Here is a 16246-nt window from a genome sequence, read left to right as displayed (position 1 = left end):
GGGCACACCTGTGGCCAGAGACAGCTTAAAGCGTCACCCAGAGATTGTAAACCACTCCTTTCTTACCCTTTTCAGTTTTGCCTTTCAGCCTTCCCCCATCTCTCCCCCAGGCTGCTTTTTATACTGGATAACTCTCCCCTTCTTTCATGCTGCTCCTTCTGCTGAAATCCAGCTCCTGCCACGGCTCACACTGGTGTTGGATGGGAGCTGCCCTGACTCCCACATTCAACCCGCTGGCCCACACCAAAGCTCGAGAGCAGTCTTAGTACCTCCAGTGCTTCTGCAGTCGTTTCCATTCTGGTTCCCAATTTTAAACTTCCCTTTGGGTGCCTGCAGACTCTCCTTGCTATGGTTGCTTCTGGTGTGCCATGCCCTTGCTGCTTTCCACAGGGACAATGGCTGGTGCTGCAGGGCAGAGGGTTTTGCAGCACAGCTTGGATATGCAAGAGCAGTGCTGACTACAGGAGTAGTCAACACTGCTTTGTCGACCAGACTAATCCTTGAGCTGAAAATTTCAGTTTAATATGCACATCTGTACATGCAGATTAGCCCAGGGTCATTAGCTTTCTTTTAGAAGAAACATTTTACATTAAAGAACATAATTGCTGAGCAAATATGTAAGGTATTTTGCAGTTACTGTTTTCCAACCTAGCCCTTGATTCTTAATTCTGCTGAAATATACACACAGATATTTAACAACGCAGCTCATTCCATGTTGAGTGTCCTGCACACTTGTAAACTCTTTCTCAGACTGGGACCAGTATGACCAGAGCTTCAGCAGCTTGGGGACGTTAAACACACTGAATGGGCTCTGCATTCATCAGGGTTTTCAGTGAGCAGTAACTGAGACTGTGTTGCAAGATTAATTTAGTATTTTTCAGAATGGAACTTCAAAATTCTCAAGAGGAGTATAGGGCTGCACACTCTTCTCTTGATGTGTTGACCTGCAGGTATGAGAGGTCAGAGAACTGTATTTAATGCACTGAGAATCTGAATATTTCTTTATTATTCAAAATAATTTCATGGGGGCTTTTCTACGTAAGATTAGGAGACTCAGATGTATACTTTGTGCCTTTCAATGTTTGTCAAAGATTAAATTATCAGAGCCAACTTTGAGACTATTGATCATCTCTTTTCAAAATACACCTCTTTCAGCTTAGTTAAGTGAAATGGCCACAGCATCTACAAATTTTCTCCATGTTTCTCTGTATTTATCCTGGAAAAATAATTTCTGATTACTGAAAATAATGACTGTTGTTTAGGAACTGAAATGGAGGCAATTAACACATTTGCAAATGAACTTTATATATCATGATTCCTTTAAATTTTGTGTTGAATTCAAAATTATTTTAAGGAGATTTTAAGGTCCTGAGTACCTCAGAGCTACGACTCTCAAATTTAGTTTTATAGTGCGCTCAGAGATTTACTGGTGTAGGGCTGATAAATTACCTCCATTTTCAGAAGGACATAAAACTTATTCCAAAGCAGGACAGTGCACCTCACACAGCAGAGAAAGACTTGGATGAGTTGCTGAGGTAGGGTGTGGAAACAGAATGGTGCCGTGGGCATTGTTTGACTGATTGTAGTTCTGTGATTCTGCAGCTCCATGTACATGTCTGTGTTTCAAAGTCTTTGGCAAGACTCCTGTTGGTTTCATGGGCTCTTTGATCAAGCTAATTTTGAATAAAATGTACCAGGAAAAAAAAAACAACCCTAAAAGCAATAAATGGAAAATGGGCATTTTTCCCACAGAAAGTGGGGTATGCGTTATTTCCAAATTTTTTCTCAGAACCACTCTAGGTCTCCAAAGAATTATTTTTTAGTTGAAACTATTTTGAATTAATAAACGAACTCTTTTTAAACAAATATTATATTTCTACTTTATAAGTATTTTCTGGTCTTGCTTCTCTGGTGAGTTATTTCATTATTTTCTTTGTGTTCTTTTTTTTTTTTTTTTTTTTTTTTTTCAAAATACCAGAAAACGGCAAAAGAGAAAACCAAAAAGGAAGGGAAAATAGTAGAAACATGTAATTAAAAATGTGAAAATTAATGTTTGTTTTGCTGTTTGCTTTTTTCTAAATGGCTCCATGAAAATTCATTTTTCACAAAATAAATGTGGGTTGATCCAGTGCATGGGCAAACAAACCTCTTTTCTGTTAACAAAGTTGTCATGTAGCACACCAAGATGAATAAAGGCAAACTCTGTCAGAGTCCAAAATGTCTCCCCGTGAGATTCACCACACACACGAGCACTTGATAGCTTTTAGTTCATGTGGATGGTGATCCCTCCTGTCATGAATATAAAAAGGCATTAAGAAGAGGTATCTCTGCCAGTGTTAGCTCATCCCTGCTGAGCTGTGCTTGCTGGAGAGCTCTCCTGAGGGCTTTGGTTAATGGATGAAGATAGCATGGCCAAGCTACATGATGAATGCTTCCAGCTCTCTTTTTCCTCCTTCTTCCCTCTCCATTCCAGTGCTTGAGTAACTGAGTAGTTACTGAATGGACTGCAGAGTAAGCACTGACATCCATTTTTAAGTGAATTGTCACTGATTTTGGTTTCTCTTGACCAGTCAGAGTTAGTAAGGAGTTTGCCCAGTTGGGCATCAGCAGCAGGGCAGTGCTGCCAGTCCTTCCAGGACATGATCCTTCTCTTTCATCCCAGCTCTTGGCTCTACCTCTTCGGTTAACCCAGGGAAGACAGTGGGTTGCATTTAGGATGCTACCCTGTGATCCTCAGCAGCAGCCTCCCACAAGATTTTGTTCAGCTGAACTGATGGGCTTCTCTCTCATCCTCTAGATTGCAGTTTTGAAGGAAATACTTACAACAGCTCCATGAAATGGCACCTCCCCAGCAATCCCTGTGTTACATACCAGTGCCAGGTAAGGATGTCATAAAAGTTGTGCTAATTGAGTTATAAGCTTTTCCCAGGAAATCCTGAACCTTCATTTATCCAATCCAAATAACCTGAAATATTTTATGCCCAAAGCACAATATGGACTTTGCATTTAAAGTAATTTAAATCCACTTAGATGCAGCCAGCTATAACCAAATATTCAGCAGTATAGGTTTTAAATGACTTGAGTACCCAATACCCAAGCTTTGCTGAAGGAGAGGTACACAGCCATGCCATTTCCTGCTGTCTTCACCTTGAAATGAGTCCTCTTTTCTTCAGCATTCTAAGCCTTTTGTGAGATACAAATTATGTTAGTAATTTGACGCTTCTGTGTGTATGTTTCCATGAGTTTTACCTTTCTTTAAGAAAAACCCACAACAAAATATTTTTTCCTGGGCTCCTGTACTGTTAACACAGTAGTATTTTTGGTAGCTTGGCTATCTGCAGCCATAACATTTTCAAGATTGTTGCTTGTCAGGCTCAAACCAAGTAATTATGTAGGCGATTTTAGCTTATGTCTGTAAATAGGTCTGCCATTTTTGCTGACAATTTGATCTGCTTTTAACAGTAACACTCAGGCAGCTACTAAGAATGGCAAAGAATAGCAAAGAAGAGATTTGTGAGTATGAAGAGCTTCTACTAAGAGGAGATGAGAGTTTCAAGGGTTTTTTTCTCTTTTTCTCTAAAACTTCTGCTCTGTAAAACCAACTAATTTTTTAAAATAAGTACACAGAGATGACTGAAACTGGACCAGTATTCTGTATCCTTGCACCTAATGAAAAGAAACTCACGACATGAATTTAGATATGTTGAGTGTAGTCAGTTCTTTATTGCCTGTTTCAGTGTCTAATGGCAAAACTGGGTGATTCTGTTTACCCCAGATCCACACATTTAAAAAACAATTTTGCCTTGCCTCAAACAGCTATAAGTAGGCAAAAAAAGGTAGCAGCTTTTATGCATAGACCCTTACACCCAGGTTTGTTCAGGACTCTTGACTTCTTGAATAAGTACAGGAAATGTTAATTTACTAATACTTATCAGGCAAAATATCAAAGATAAGCGTCTCCCCTCTACAGAACAAGATGCTTTTATCTGTTTACTAAGTCCATTTTCCTCCAATAGGAGAGGAAGGAGAATGCCTTGTGTCTGGCCTGTTTTCACCAGAGCTGCATGGCAGATTACTGAGGTTAAGGATTCCTGATAAAGCAGGATTCCTTTCCCTAAGAGGATGCTTGGTTTTTTACCTGATGCATTTTAAGGCAAATCCCAGGTCTGGAGTCAGGGAGACTGAAGTGGGTCTTTTGAGTGTGGATTAACCTGAATCCTGATACCAGGCAGCAGGTACAGAAAGAAAAGAAGTTTTGAAAGCCAGTGCTTTGTGGCATGTGCTGGGCTTTAATTCTACTGAATGTAATTGTGAATTTTTGCTTGTTAAAACAACTGTAATGCTAACAATAAATGTTTCTAATCTGCTTCTTTTCCAGGAAGGAGTGATAGTAGAATCAGAAGTACAATGTGTTGTTCATTGCAAAAACCCTTCCAAACTCAGGGGAATGTGTTGTCCTGTGTGTCCAGGTGAGATTTCATGGTTAAGATGCTATTCTACATGTGCAACTGTATTTCTAATGATACTCATCATCACCTGGGAGGCTGCCTCTAACTTACCTCTTATACTCAACAACTTACTAAAATGTGGGCTGGTGACTCACAATGTGACACAAGATTTATTTATTACAATATGACAATATGATGTATTATTTACAATATGACACAAGATTTATTTAATATGTTTTAGTAGAGGACATGCAGACCAGGGAATGCACAGGCAATATCCTGTGCTAATATTCACAGGTGTGTTTATATCATTTTTTAGAAGATCTGTAAGGTGGGTTTGCATGACTGATGACCATGATGTTGTTAGGAAGGGAAGGATAAGAATAACTGTAAAAAAGGAGATTAACTTATGAAGGGGAGTGAGAACAGGTTGCCTTTGTGAAGCACAGTGGCAAATTACCATGTTTTTTTAGGTTAATTTGATTTTATCAGAGATTCTGAAGGTAAGCATTGCTCCAGTTGTGATATAATGGATTTAGTATATTTTGATTAGTTATAATATCTGCTAATATCTAGTGTAAACTCAGGGAGCAAGAATAAATTATTAAAAAGCAAACAGCCTAAAAAACTGTTTTAAAGGTACTTCTAATGGGAGACTTAGCCTTGCCTCCACTTCATTTTTACAAATTTATCTGCTGTAGAAGGATGTTTTCCTTCCCCCTCTTCCCCCACCCCTTCCCCACAAAAGACATTTAGGGTTTCTCAAGGATTTGTTCAGGATTTGTTTTCTTCTGAAGTGGTCCTCTCTCTACAACTACATGAAAGGAGGTTGTAGCACAGTGGGGATTGGTTTCTTCTCCCAGGCAACCAGTCACAGGACACGAGGATGCAGTCTCAAGATGCACCTGGGGAGGGTTAGTCTCCCCTGATTATATCAGGAGGAATTTCAGCATGGAAAGGGGTTTTAACCTTGTAATGGGCTGTCCAGGGTTTTGGAGTCACTATCCCTGAAGGTGCTCAAGAAATGACTGGATGTGGCACTTAGTGCCACATCCAGTGGCATCTACTTACTAGATCACTTACCATCTACTTGACTAGATGGTAATCAGTCAAAGGTTGGACTCGATATTTTGGGAGTCTTTTCCAACTGAAACAATTCCATAATTCTGTGTTGGAGAGGATGGTATGATTTACTTTTCATATTGTTGTACCGTGGGGTGTGTTAGGGAGAAAACTCAGCATTCTATCTTGAGCTAAACTTATTCAAATGCTGTTTTCCAGGTTGTGTATTTGAAGGGAAACTTTACAATGAAGGAGAAGAATTTAGGCCTGAAGGAAATAAATGTACCAAGTGCTCTTGTATTGTAAGTATTTGCCTTTTGGCATTGTATCTCCCTCTATGAACTTCAAAAGGCACATTATTATTGCCATAACAAAGCAAAAAATATAAGGAATCCAACACTACTATGCTTTCTTCTCTTGGAATTCAGGTCTCTGTTGAAGAATTTATGGCATTAATACATTGTATTGCTACAGTTTGAGTTTATAATCTTTTCTGTGGCGTTATGCTGTATGCAGATGGAGCAGGTTATTTGGGAGAGGGCTGATCTGTTGAATTAGTGGTGCCTTTTTTGTGATAGGATCATGCAGGAGGAGACAGAAATCTTTTTGGACTTCATCTGTTGATCAGCATTTATTAGATTCTCCTTAAGCCAAACTTTTCCAAGGATTCCTTTCAACTATATGCAACAAGGGCCTTTGCTCTGAATTACCGAGTGAAAGAATGAGGGTTGCCTCCTGTGGCTGTCCCAGGTGGATTTTTGGCTTGGCGCTTGATGAAAAGGTCATAGCCTGGATTTTATTCTTGACTAGCAACAATATAGAGAGGAAGTAATAATTGTGTCCTTTGAGTAATCAGTGCAGGCTTCTTTTTCACTTCCATTAAGTTAAAAGATAATGCTGTATGAGTTGGGGCAGATAGCTTTGGCATCCTTTCTGTAATCTGTGAGATGAGTAAAACACAAAGTTCAAATCTCTCTTTTTGTTGCAATTTGTGGGCTGATTATCAGCAAAATATGTAAGGCTTTACATTTCAGCAGAGTGCCAAGAAAATAGTCAGTACCAGATACAATTTTCCTGCATCATTAAAATAAAATCAAAAAAGGAGGAGAGAATGATAGACTTCAAAAATTAATGTAACGTTACACATATACATGGATTTAATGGACCTGTTGCAGAGTACTTGAACTGTTCTGTGGAGAAAAAACTCTGGTAATCTGCAAAATTAATTTACACTAAGTCTCCTGCAGAGATCAAGGTGCTAAGGTAATTTTTTAAAAAAGTTTTAATCCCGTAATAATGAAAACACGCCATCACACATGTCACAGTGATATATGCCCTGGGCTCTTGTTCTGCTGAATGCCTTCAGTCCGAGTCTGAGAACTCCCTCTGTACTTGGTGGGTCCCTCTCTCACTTTGGCTTCAGCTGTAAAGCAGTAGCTTTACATTCTGGCTTTCCTTGGTTATGTTCCTCAGGGTGAGGCAGGTCTCAGTGGTTGAGAAGTCTGTGGAGACATGCTTGAGTCTTTTTGGGTTCTGCTTTGCTCTTTCATAAGTACTGTACAGATATTGCCTATTGCCCAGTTATTGGTGTACCAATACCTTCTTGATCAGCTTTCCTTTGTTCTCTGACTATCAAAAGCTTCTGTGTGGAGAAGAGCATTGGAGGGAGGCACCTTTACACTGGAGAGCAGGGTAAAGAAATAAAAAGTATAAAGGGTCACACCTGAAGATCTGACCTTGAGAGTTACCACTCTCAGCTGTGTTAGAGAAGGGACTGCATCAACTATTGAGAGTCAGAAATTTAAAACCACTTAACTATCCCTTCCAAGAAAGACAGCATGAGTGTTTTGGATGTTAATGACATCTGTATAAAATGTCCAGGTCTCAGACTGAATCCTTCTGACAGCTAAAGAGGTATGTGTAAGCCACACAGACCTTCCTTCTGTCTTTCTCAGAGCCTTTTTTACCCTCTTGCCAGTCTCCTCCAGAAGTGGAAACTGTGCTAATTCCTATGTGATTTAAATCTGAAGTACATAAAGGGGGCATCCTCAGGGCTGTGATAGCAGTTTGCTGCCTGCTTTGTATGCATTCCCTTTTGGGAATGGGTCCTCAGTGAATCTCTTATCTAAGCAGTTGGTGGATGGATGTCTTATTTGAAGATACCTATCTAGTCATGCAAAGTGATGGAAACAGGCTGGTGTGGGATGTGCTGTAATTTGTGCAGGCTTAACAGATGGATGGAAGGTCTTCAACCCAAGTTAGATTTCTTCTGGGATTTCAGTCTTTTGTGGAAACTTGGCATAGGAAGTAGCACAAACTGTTGCTAAGGTATTTGGGGGACATTATACTTTATACATGGTATAAGGATTCCAGCTACTCTCACGTCAGGGTGAATTCTGCATTTTCTTGGGAGCAACCTCTTCAAATGATGGAGGATTCTGGACTCTGCAGGCCATCACTGTCCCAGGGCCATCACAGTAGCTCAAACTTGGGACTACAGACACCATTGAATAGGAAGAAAGTAAAGAGGGATGGCTGTGGTTTTCTAGGAGAGATGTAGGGTTGATCTGCTAAGGCTGATCTCACTAAATGTATTAAAATGACGAATTATTTAAATAAAGTATTTTTATTCTTGCAAAATGATGTGCCCAGAATTAAGTACACATCTTCAGATCAGGACTGTGGGAACACATTTTTGGACAGCACTTTGGTAGTTCAGGTTTTTGGTATTATCGGCTCCAAATGGTGCCTACTAGATGGAGCTCCCAAAGAATGTGAAATGACTGTTGTTTGTTTATTTGTTTTTACCACATTGTTTGCATAAATAAGGACATAGCTGGGATCTTGGGAGCTGGGAGTCCCCATCTGGGTGAAGCAGGCTGGCCAGCTGCAGGGCTTCCTATGTGTTCCATGGCCCTGCAGGACAGAGAAAGCAATGGCATGGCTACACTTGGACAATTTGCTTGGTCCTTACCTGCTGAGTGTTCAACTCATTAACGTGGTTCCTGTTTAACACCACTTGTGGTCCTAACTATTGTCTACTGAAAACCAGAGCTAACCCACCAAACTCATTTCATGGAGGTCAGCGAAACCAGCCATTAACTAATAACTTTTGGGTTGTTACCGAGCCAGGCGGTGCTCGCGGCGGCGAGGCGGAGATGAAAGGCCCTGTATTCCATTACCGCTCTCCTAAGTGAGCTGCTCCTTGGGGCGACTAAGATTTCTTGCTGAAAATGAGAATGTATCACCTCTCACTCAATGCATATTGCCTGTCAGGAGTGAACGAGCTGGCTTTTAATGACTCAGTTTCTCTGGGGAGAGGCATTTGTGTAGGAAAGGTGGACGGGATAATAGGGATCTCCTCGCACCCCGGCTGAAACCCAGCTGTCTCGCACTAATTCATCTGTCTGGCCTGTTCCTGCTTTTCGTGATAGGCCAGTGGCCTGTTCTAGAGAAACCCTGGCTGTTTTCCCTACCATAAGCACCTACTTAAATGAAGGACTGGCTTCTTTAATCAAGTGTTATTTCTCAGATACTACTTTTATGAGGTCGAGAGTGTGTTTCTGCTTGCACAGTAAGAGCACTTGGCTTACATGTTTCCTTTCCTACAGCCTGCATTAAAATAGTCAGACTATGATTATCGTAAATGTTTTCATTTTCTCCTTTGATGTAGCACGTTTGGGGAAAAAAAAATAGCGGAGGGGGAAGGAGACAGGGCCAGGGAGGGAGGAGAGGAGTTTTGGCAGGAAAGTGACCTTGCGTGAGAGTGGTAACCATGGAGAAGCTTATCTTTAGGTGGTAGTATCCAAACTCATAAGTAGCCCCTTTTGACTCCTTTGAGGGCTGTTACCCAGACCGTGGGCGCTGCGTGTTCCGGCATGCGAGGCATGCGGCCGTGCGAGGCACCGCCACGCTGGGAGCGCGGCCCTGCCGAGACAGCGCGGCCCCCGCCGGCCTTGCTCCACACCCCTGCGGGGACAAGGCAAGCAGACCTGCTTGGGAAATTGAGGCTGGGTTGTGGCATTGCTGGGAGTGGGAAAAGTTGAGCTGTCCATCTGTCCTGCAGAGAGACGTGTCCTGGGGACCACCATCAGCAGGGTGGTTACGTGTGACTGGTCCCCAGACAGCATCGTTTCACAAAAGCAATGCTGTCCTCTCAGCTGCTCTTCCAAAATGATTTGAAACAAATAAAACCCAAATAGCTGGAAGCAGAGCACAGGGATTGGAGGCTCTTGGAGAGCTGAGTCAAAAAGGAGACTCTGCTCAATCTCCTTTGCATCATCGGGGGCTTTTAAACCAATGCTCAGAGGGGTTCAAGATGAGTCCAGCTACTGGTCTGCAGGTGCACTGTTGGGTGTGTGTGTGCAGGAAATGTCTTGTCACTTATATTCCTTTAGCCTAGGATACAAATACTGAATAATAAACGTTTTGCACAAAGAAAAGGAAATCACAACGGCAAAATCTGTTTCTAAATCAATGAGTAACAGACGTTTCAGCTGTGATAAGTAATGAGAAACTGCATATGTAAGTGTTTGGATGCTGAGGGTGGAATTAATCTTGTCTAGCTGCAGCTATTCAGAAGTAATATGTCTGATCTGAACTACTTATCTGGGCTCCTCTTCAGTTAATTCAGAGAGAGAGAGAGGTGGGATAGATTACTCTCTGCAGATGCTTATCTCCCTCCACTAACTAGAGGGGGAGCCTACCCAGCTCCTGGCCCCAGAGATGGCTGAAGATAGCCAAGACCGATCCTGCCCCTGCAGTCAGCTGGGTGATTAAGCACCCTGATACTGTTTTAAAGGCTTGGCTTTAGCTGGTATTGGGAGCTGCTGCAAAACATTCCCACCACAAAAGACAGTGGGGGAGGTACGCCAGTCTACTGGGAAGCTCAGGGGAACGTGGAATTAAATGTATCCTCAGTGAAGGCTGAGGATAATTCAAATTCAAATTTCCATCCCTAGTGCAGTGCCAAATGCTGATCTTCCCGAATTTCCATGTACTTCAGCTGCTTTGATTCAGCTCCAAACTGCAGCAGACACTGTCTGCCCTACTCTGAGGCTAAGAAACAGAGACAAGGAGTTTTTAGTGAGGGGTGGAAAAGCAAAGAATTGGTCTTTTGGTAGGAGCAGTGTTCACATCTTCAAAGTTAGCGACATTAGTAAAGTGGTTGGTTTTAGGATCGGTGCAAATGGAGACCAGGGAGGGCTCAGAAATGGGATGTGGAGGGTTGGTCACTGTGTTTCCCTGGGAGTACACCCTAATTTTGTCTGCAGACTTTTTGCAAGGCTAGAGAGTTTGGCCTTCCCAGTAGCCTAATAAAAAAACAGTCCTGCAAGTAGGTGAAGTGTGGTTGCAGAGGTGGGTGTGGAAGAGCAAGGACTTGGTATGTGCTGAACTTCAGTGAGAAAAATAATGCAGCATGGAGACATAGGCATTCTCCCGTTATTTATATTTTCTTTATCTGATTTTCTTCAGGCTTCAAAAGATATACCTACTTTCATGGCCCATATCTAAAATATTTAAGTCCTTTAATTTTGGAAATACCAGTGTTTCAAAAAAAATTTGGACATTTAAAATGAAAATGTTAAAACCAATTTGTTTTTTCTTTTATCAACATAGCCATTTAAATGCATAGCCATTTAAAATATTTTTTTTCTGACTTCTCTCAAAAAACACACCTCTGAGGAAAAGTTAAAAATTATTTTAATAGGAGTCAAGAAGCAAAGTTAAAAATAAAACCTAAAAATATTCACAGTTTTTCTGAAATAGAAGTAGACTATGGCATAGCAGTGCAAGTGGGCATGATTCAGTGTAAATAATTTTTATTCATAAGCACTTTGGATCTTAGAATTTCAGAAACATTTTTCTGTGTCAAGGTCTCATTTCCTCCCTCTGTGGATATTTGACTTTCATCCTACCTCTCTCCTACCTGCAGAGCTTCCCAGCTCACCTGCTCAGAGTGTGTTCCCAGCTCAGGCTGCAGAAACCCTTCATCACACTTTTAATTTTGGTGAGGATCAAATGAGTCTTTCTATGCAGCAAGAGACTGTGCCCTGTTTGGGTGTATTCCCAAGGGAACAGAGGTGTTGAGCAGCGCCCTGAAGGTCTAGAATACTCTTTAAGGATCACGGGCTCAGAACACACAGCCTCTTTCTCTTATCCCTTTCTCCCTTGAAGCCTTTTTTCTTGCCCCTCCTACTCTTCAGGGTTCAGCTCAAATTTGCCTTTTATGCTTCAGCATGGTCCCTGTTCCTCTGGCTGTGCAGTCAGAGGAGTCTGCCTCCAGCTGTTCTTCCTTGTCCATCGTTTCATATAGGTAGCACTACCCAGTTAATATTTCTGAGATGACATGTATGGGCAGCAGTAAAACATGAGTGCCTGTTGTGCTTTATACTCTAAGGACATGTATTCTGTCCCTGAGTGGAAAAAAAATGTGGAAAAAGAATGTGAAGAAAGATGAAAGCATGATTTAGCAGATTTCTGTGGGCAAATTTTCCTGTTAGAAAAGGAGGGTACAAATACTGAGGAATTGGAGGAAGGTGCTCTAACTTTATAACAGTCTTGTTTAGACAGAGACTGTCTTTCCGCTTTTATGATCAAAGATGGTATAGTGATAATCAATGAATTAAGTGATACTAGAAGCCATAAAAGACTTAAAGCTTCTTGGGTACCTGAGTGGCCCAAAGGAATGCTGATTAATAATACTCCTGAGCAGGGCATTGCAGTACAGAGAAAAAGTGTCCAGGACTTCTTGTCATTTAAAGGAAATGAATACACAAAGCAGGGTGGATTTTGCATTCCTAAAGCATATAAAGAAAACAATAATGCTGACCACTTTTAAATGGTGATAATAAGGGCTTATACCATGAGTGCATGTTGCTGTTGTTCCTGACAGAAAAGGAACAGAGCTTATGCTGTCAGGTGTCTGTCCCCTGTTAAACTTTTCCTAATTAAAAGGCTGAGATTGATTATTCTTACTGAAAAAGAAGAATTAACTACACTGAACCTTGCAATAAAGGCGAGTTGTTAATAGGCAGCTTCTGATGAGGGGACTGTTTTTTATTGGCATTGGGGTGCAATGAGGACTGCAAACATCTCTGCTGTAACTCACTCAACTTGCAAAGACAAGGATCTATCTTAGGGTAAAAACAAAGCAGTAAGATGGCAGAAAACAAAGACCCTGGTTAAAGTAAGCAAACAAGCAAAAAAAATAACCTGCTGTCCATCAGGGGATGAAAGGCTTGCACGTGGTTCCAGAAGTGCCCAGTGAAGACAAAGGTTTTATGAGAGAGGCTGTAGCAGTTCTTGTAAGTGGCTTCAAATGGGAATGCGTGTGGCATCTCGTGGGAACGCTTGTGTGCAGAATTGATTTGGGTCTAAAAGATTCCCACAAACTGTGGTAGGAAGCAGTAAAAGCAATAGCTTGTCAATTAACAGGGCCTTTGTTTGCCAAACATTTTATGGAGAGTCCAAGACCCTTTTGGCTGATGGTACAATGAAGGGAAGGCTGAAAGGAGTAGGAATGCTTGGCTTTCGTGTTTGTCATCCTTTCAGTTTAAATAAACTTGGATGTTGCAGGTTTGGGGCTTGTTATTGGAAACAATAGTTAATGATTTTAAACTTGCACACAGCCCTCTGTGTCCTTAGAAAAGTTGGTTTAGTATACACAATCCTAGTAAATGAATTTACATGAGAACTTAATTAACTGCATAGCACCTACTTGCTTTCCTCTCTCTGATGTCAAATGCAAAAAATGAAATGAGAATAAAGTGTTGGAGACAATATATTGTTACATCTCGGCCTTTAGATTTTATCACAGAATCATAGAATTTTAAGGGTTGCAATAGACCTTAAAGGTAATTTAGTCCTACCTCTGCTCCCACTAGACCAGGTTGCTCAAGACCTTATGCAACCTAGTTTTGAATGAAAATGCATATTAGCTCAGCTGGCTACACCAAGGTTGTGGGTTTGATTCCTGTATGGGGTATTCACTTAAGAGCTGGGACTCAATGATCCTTGTGTGTCCTTTCCAACTCAGATTATTCTGGAATTCTGCGATTTTCCACCCCTCTTTCTTTAGTCTGACCTTGTATCACTTTGGGTATTGAATTATTTTAGTTAATCATGGTATTGTTGTTGACATTGTTAATATTTAATATATTTTGTAGAAGATGTAAAGTGAAACTTGGAATCAATAAGTTTGATTTGGTGTTGAGCTCTAGTGTGGTTGCTGAATTCCATTTTGACTTACTATCTCTCTGCCTAAATTCTCTTTGCTCTTTCTACTGCATGCTACAGCATTGTTTTTGTTTTCTGTCCTTGAAGCATTTTGTGTTGATAAGGGAGTAAGTTTCCAACTTTAAGTGATAAACTAGTCTCCAGGTGGATATGTAATAAATTAACATTTTTTAAAACAAACCAGTCATATTGAAAGGATGGCAAAGCTCCTTGGATTCCATCAACTTTTTAAATGTTAGCAAAAATACTTACTGTTTTTGCCTTATTTAATGATTGGAGACAAACACATTGGATAGTCAAGGGGAGTAAAATGATACCCAGCAAATTATTTTCAGGACTGTGACAGGCTGTAACTTTTCCATACAATGCATCCTGTTAGGCTGAGAGCAGATTAGGCAGAATAATTCATTGGCTGTCAAAATAGACATGGGAAACAGAAAAGGAAAAAATAAAAAGTGCTTTGAGACATGACAGTGATTTACTCCCTCGGGTTTAACCTGTCAGAAATAGAATGTGACTAGGTGCTAAACTATCAACATCCTTGGCACTCTGCTGTGGGTACATCATTGTGAAGGAAAGTTGCTGAAATCCTTGCAGGCAGAAAAGGGTCAGAAGTGGGATGTAAACACCCAGCTTCCGGTGTGGGTGCCTGAATATGAAAGGTGATGCCTTAAAAATGCTTTCTAACTCTAGCCATAGAAATTGCCTGAATGTCTCAGCTTTCTTCCAGGAAGTTCCACTCCCACGGTACCTAAACTTCTGTCCCAAACATGACTAGAACACCATTAAACTTAACAACTCCAAGGTTCATTGAAAACCCAAGAAGTTTTCAGCTCTCTGCCAGAAGCCTTGTAATGAAGCATCGAGATTTTCTACAGAAAGCAGATGTCTGTGTGTGTGCATGTGCTGGATTTTTTGTTTCATTTTATTTTATTTTATTTTTTTTAACTGGAGTTACTGGCATTACTTGTTATTTTGTGCTAAAATCATTGGCATGGAAATTTCTTTATTGCCCCTACTTGGGTGTCAGAGTCAGTGCAATTGAAAGACCAGATTTCCAGTACTCAGATCTCATGTTTGAGGCATTGGAGCCCAAAAGGATTTAAGTGGCTTGCATGCTTTGTATGGTTCCTTTTCCCTTTTTTTTTTCCTTCTCCAGAACACAGCATCAGGAATTTTCTGAGAGTAGGACAGAAGCTAATGTGCCTTTGCCAACAGAATCGTTCTTCACAAGAAAAAACAGAGCTGGTCTCAACTCTGAGAGCATAACAATGAGGAGAGTCTTGTTCCTTTTACTACCCTCTGCCTTGCACCCATATATTCAATATGCTCAACAAAAATTTGAAAATGAGTTAATGCATGTGAAAATATTTAACTGCAAGAAGTGTAAGGATTTTCTGCTTTTCAGTGCTCAGTCTGTTCTCTGCCCTCTCTCCTAGGGGCAGCATAACTTTCGTTCTCCTGGATGCAGATGAATAGCAATTCTTCCTAGCAGTCTCAGTTGTTGATGTACTATTTATTCTTTCAGCAGCCAGCTGAACTGTCCTGCTCCCTGTCTTTTGAGGTCAGTTTTTTAAATTCCCAAAGGTTCCTGCAATTACCCATCTAGTTTTTTTAGTGCTGCACTTAAGCAAGTATGTGTATGTCTGGGATGAAGCAGGGAAGGAAAATCCCATGTTTATGATATCTTCTACTCTCCACTGCTTTTTGTAGTTGACAGGCACATGTAAAATCTCCTAACAGTAGTACTTGCACAGCATCTGCTGCTGTGACTTTGTCTCTTTTGACTGTGAGCCTGATTATAACTCTGTGAGCATTTTATAAAGTAGCTAAGTGGGAATAGGGCCCATAAAAGTTGACACCTGGTGGAAACCAACCCAGGGAGGCATTTTCTTTCCCCACGGTGGTGTTACATTCCTTGTGGTCTACAGTAATGGCTCTGCATCCTGAAGTATGGGCTGTGGGGTGTTACTCCATGTTCAAATTGCCATCGCTTGAAGCTTTAGCATTGTGGTATTTGGAGGACACATTTCGCTTCCTCAGTATTCAGTGCAGCAGAGGTAACAGCAAGGGATTATATAAAATGAGGAATAAGTTACAGGCTAGTTGGAGGGGAGAGAGAGATGGAGGGAGAAGAAACATGCCTGTACATCCACAGAAGTCTCATCAACCTGTGTAACACATTTGCTGCCATTCCTCTGAGAACAGCATTTTGCAGTGTTTCTCTGAGTCAGATAAGAGGCTAATGAGGATATTGTTAATATATCTAAAGGTACTTTTAATATGACAAAGGGACTTTGTGCAGTTTTCATAATGAGTGCCTGTTTCTATTTCTAAATATCTTATCCCTGTGCCTCTCATTGCTGAAAGTTTCTGGGAAATCCTTTATCTCAGACTTTCTTCAAACTTATGGAAAGGTGGCTAAGTTCCCAAAGTAGACTTGGATTTGACTTGCTTGTTCCCTGATATTGGTCTTCAGACTTCAGTGTGTAGCCTGG

The 16246-nt window shown here is 40.9% G+C and overlaps 1 protein-coding gene across 2 annotated transcripts in view; it reads left to right on the top strand.

Moving 5' to 3' along the window:
* BMPER (BMP binding endothelial regulator) overlaps positions 1 to 16246 on the top strand; it is a 146174-nt gene that overhangs the window by 33775 nt on the left and 96153 nt on the right. For both annotated transcript variants that reach the window (XM_039715226.1, XM_039715227.1), the window contains exons 4-6: positions 2798 to 2880; positions 4379 to 4469; positions 5730 to 5812. In XM_039715226.1, coding sequence (XP_039571160.1) covers positions 2798 to 2880; positions 4379 to 4469; positions 5730 to 5812 — 257 coding nt within the window. The remainder of the gene's footprint in view (positions 1 to 2797; positions 2881 to 4378; positions 4470 to 5729; positions 5813 to 16246) is intronic.

The sequence above is a fragment of the Passer montanus genome, unplaced genomic scaffold (assembly GCF_014805655.1).
Source record: "Passer montanus isolate IOZ18808 unplaced genomic scaffold, ASM1480565v1 scaffold32, whole genome shotgun sequence".
Classification (NCBI taxonomy): Eukaryota; Metazoa; Chordata; class Aves; order Passeriformes; family Passeridae; genus Passer; species Passer montanus.
The sequence above is the reverse complement of the archived record's forward strand: the minus strand, read 5'-3'. Positions and strand labels throughout refer to the sequence as shown.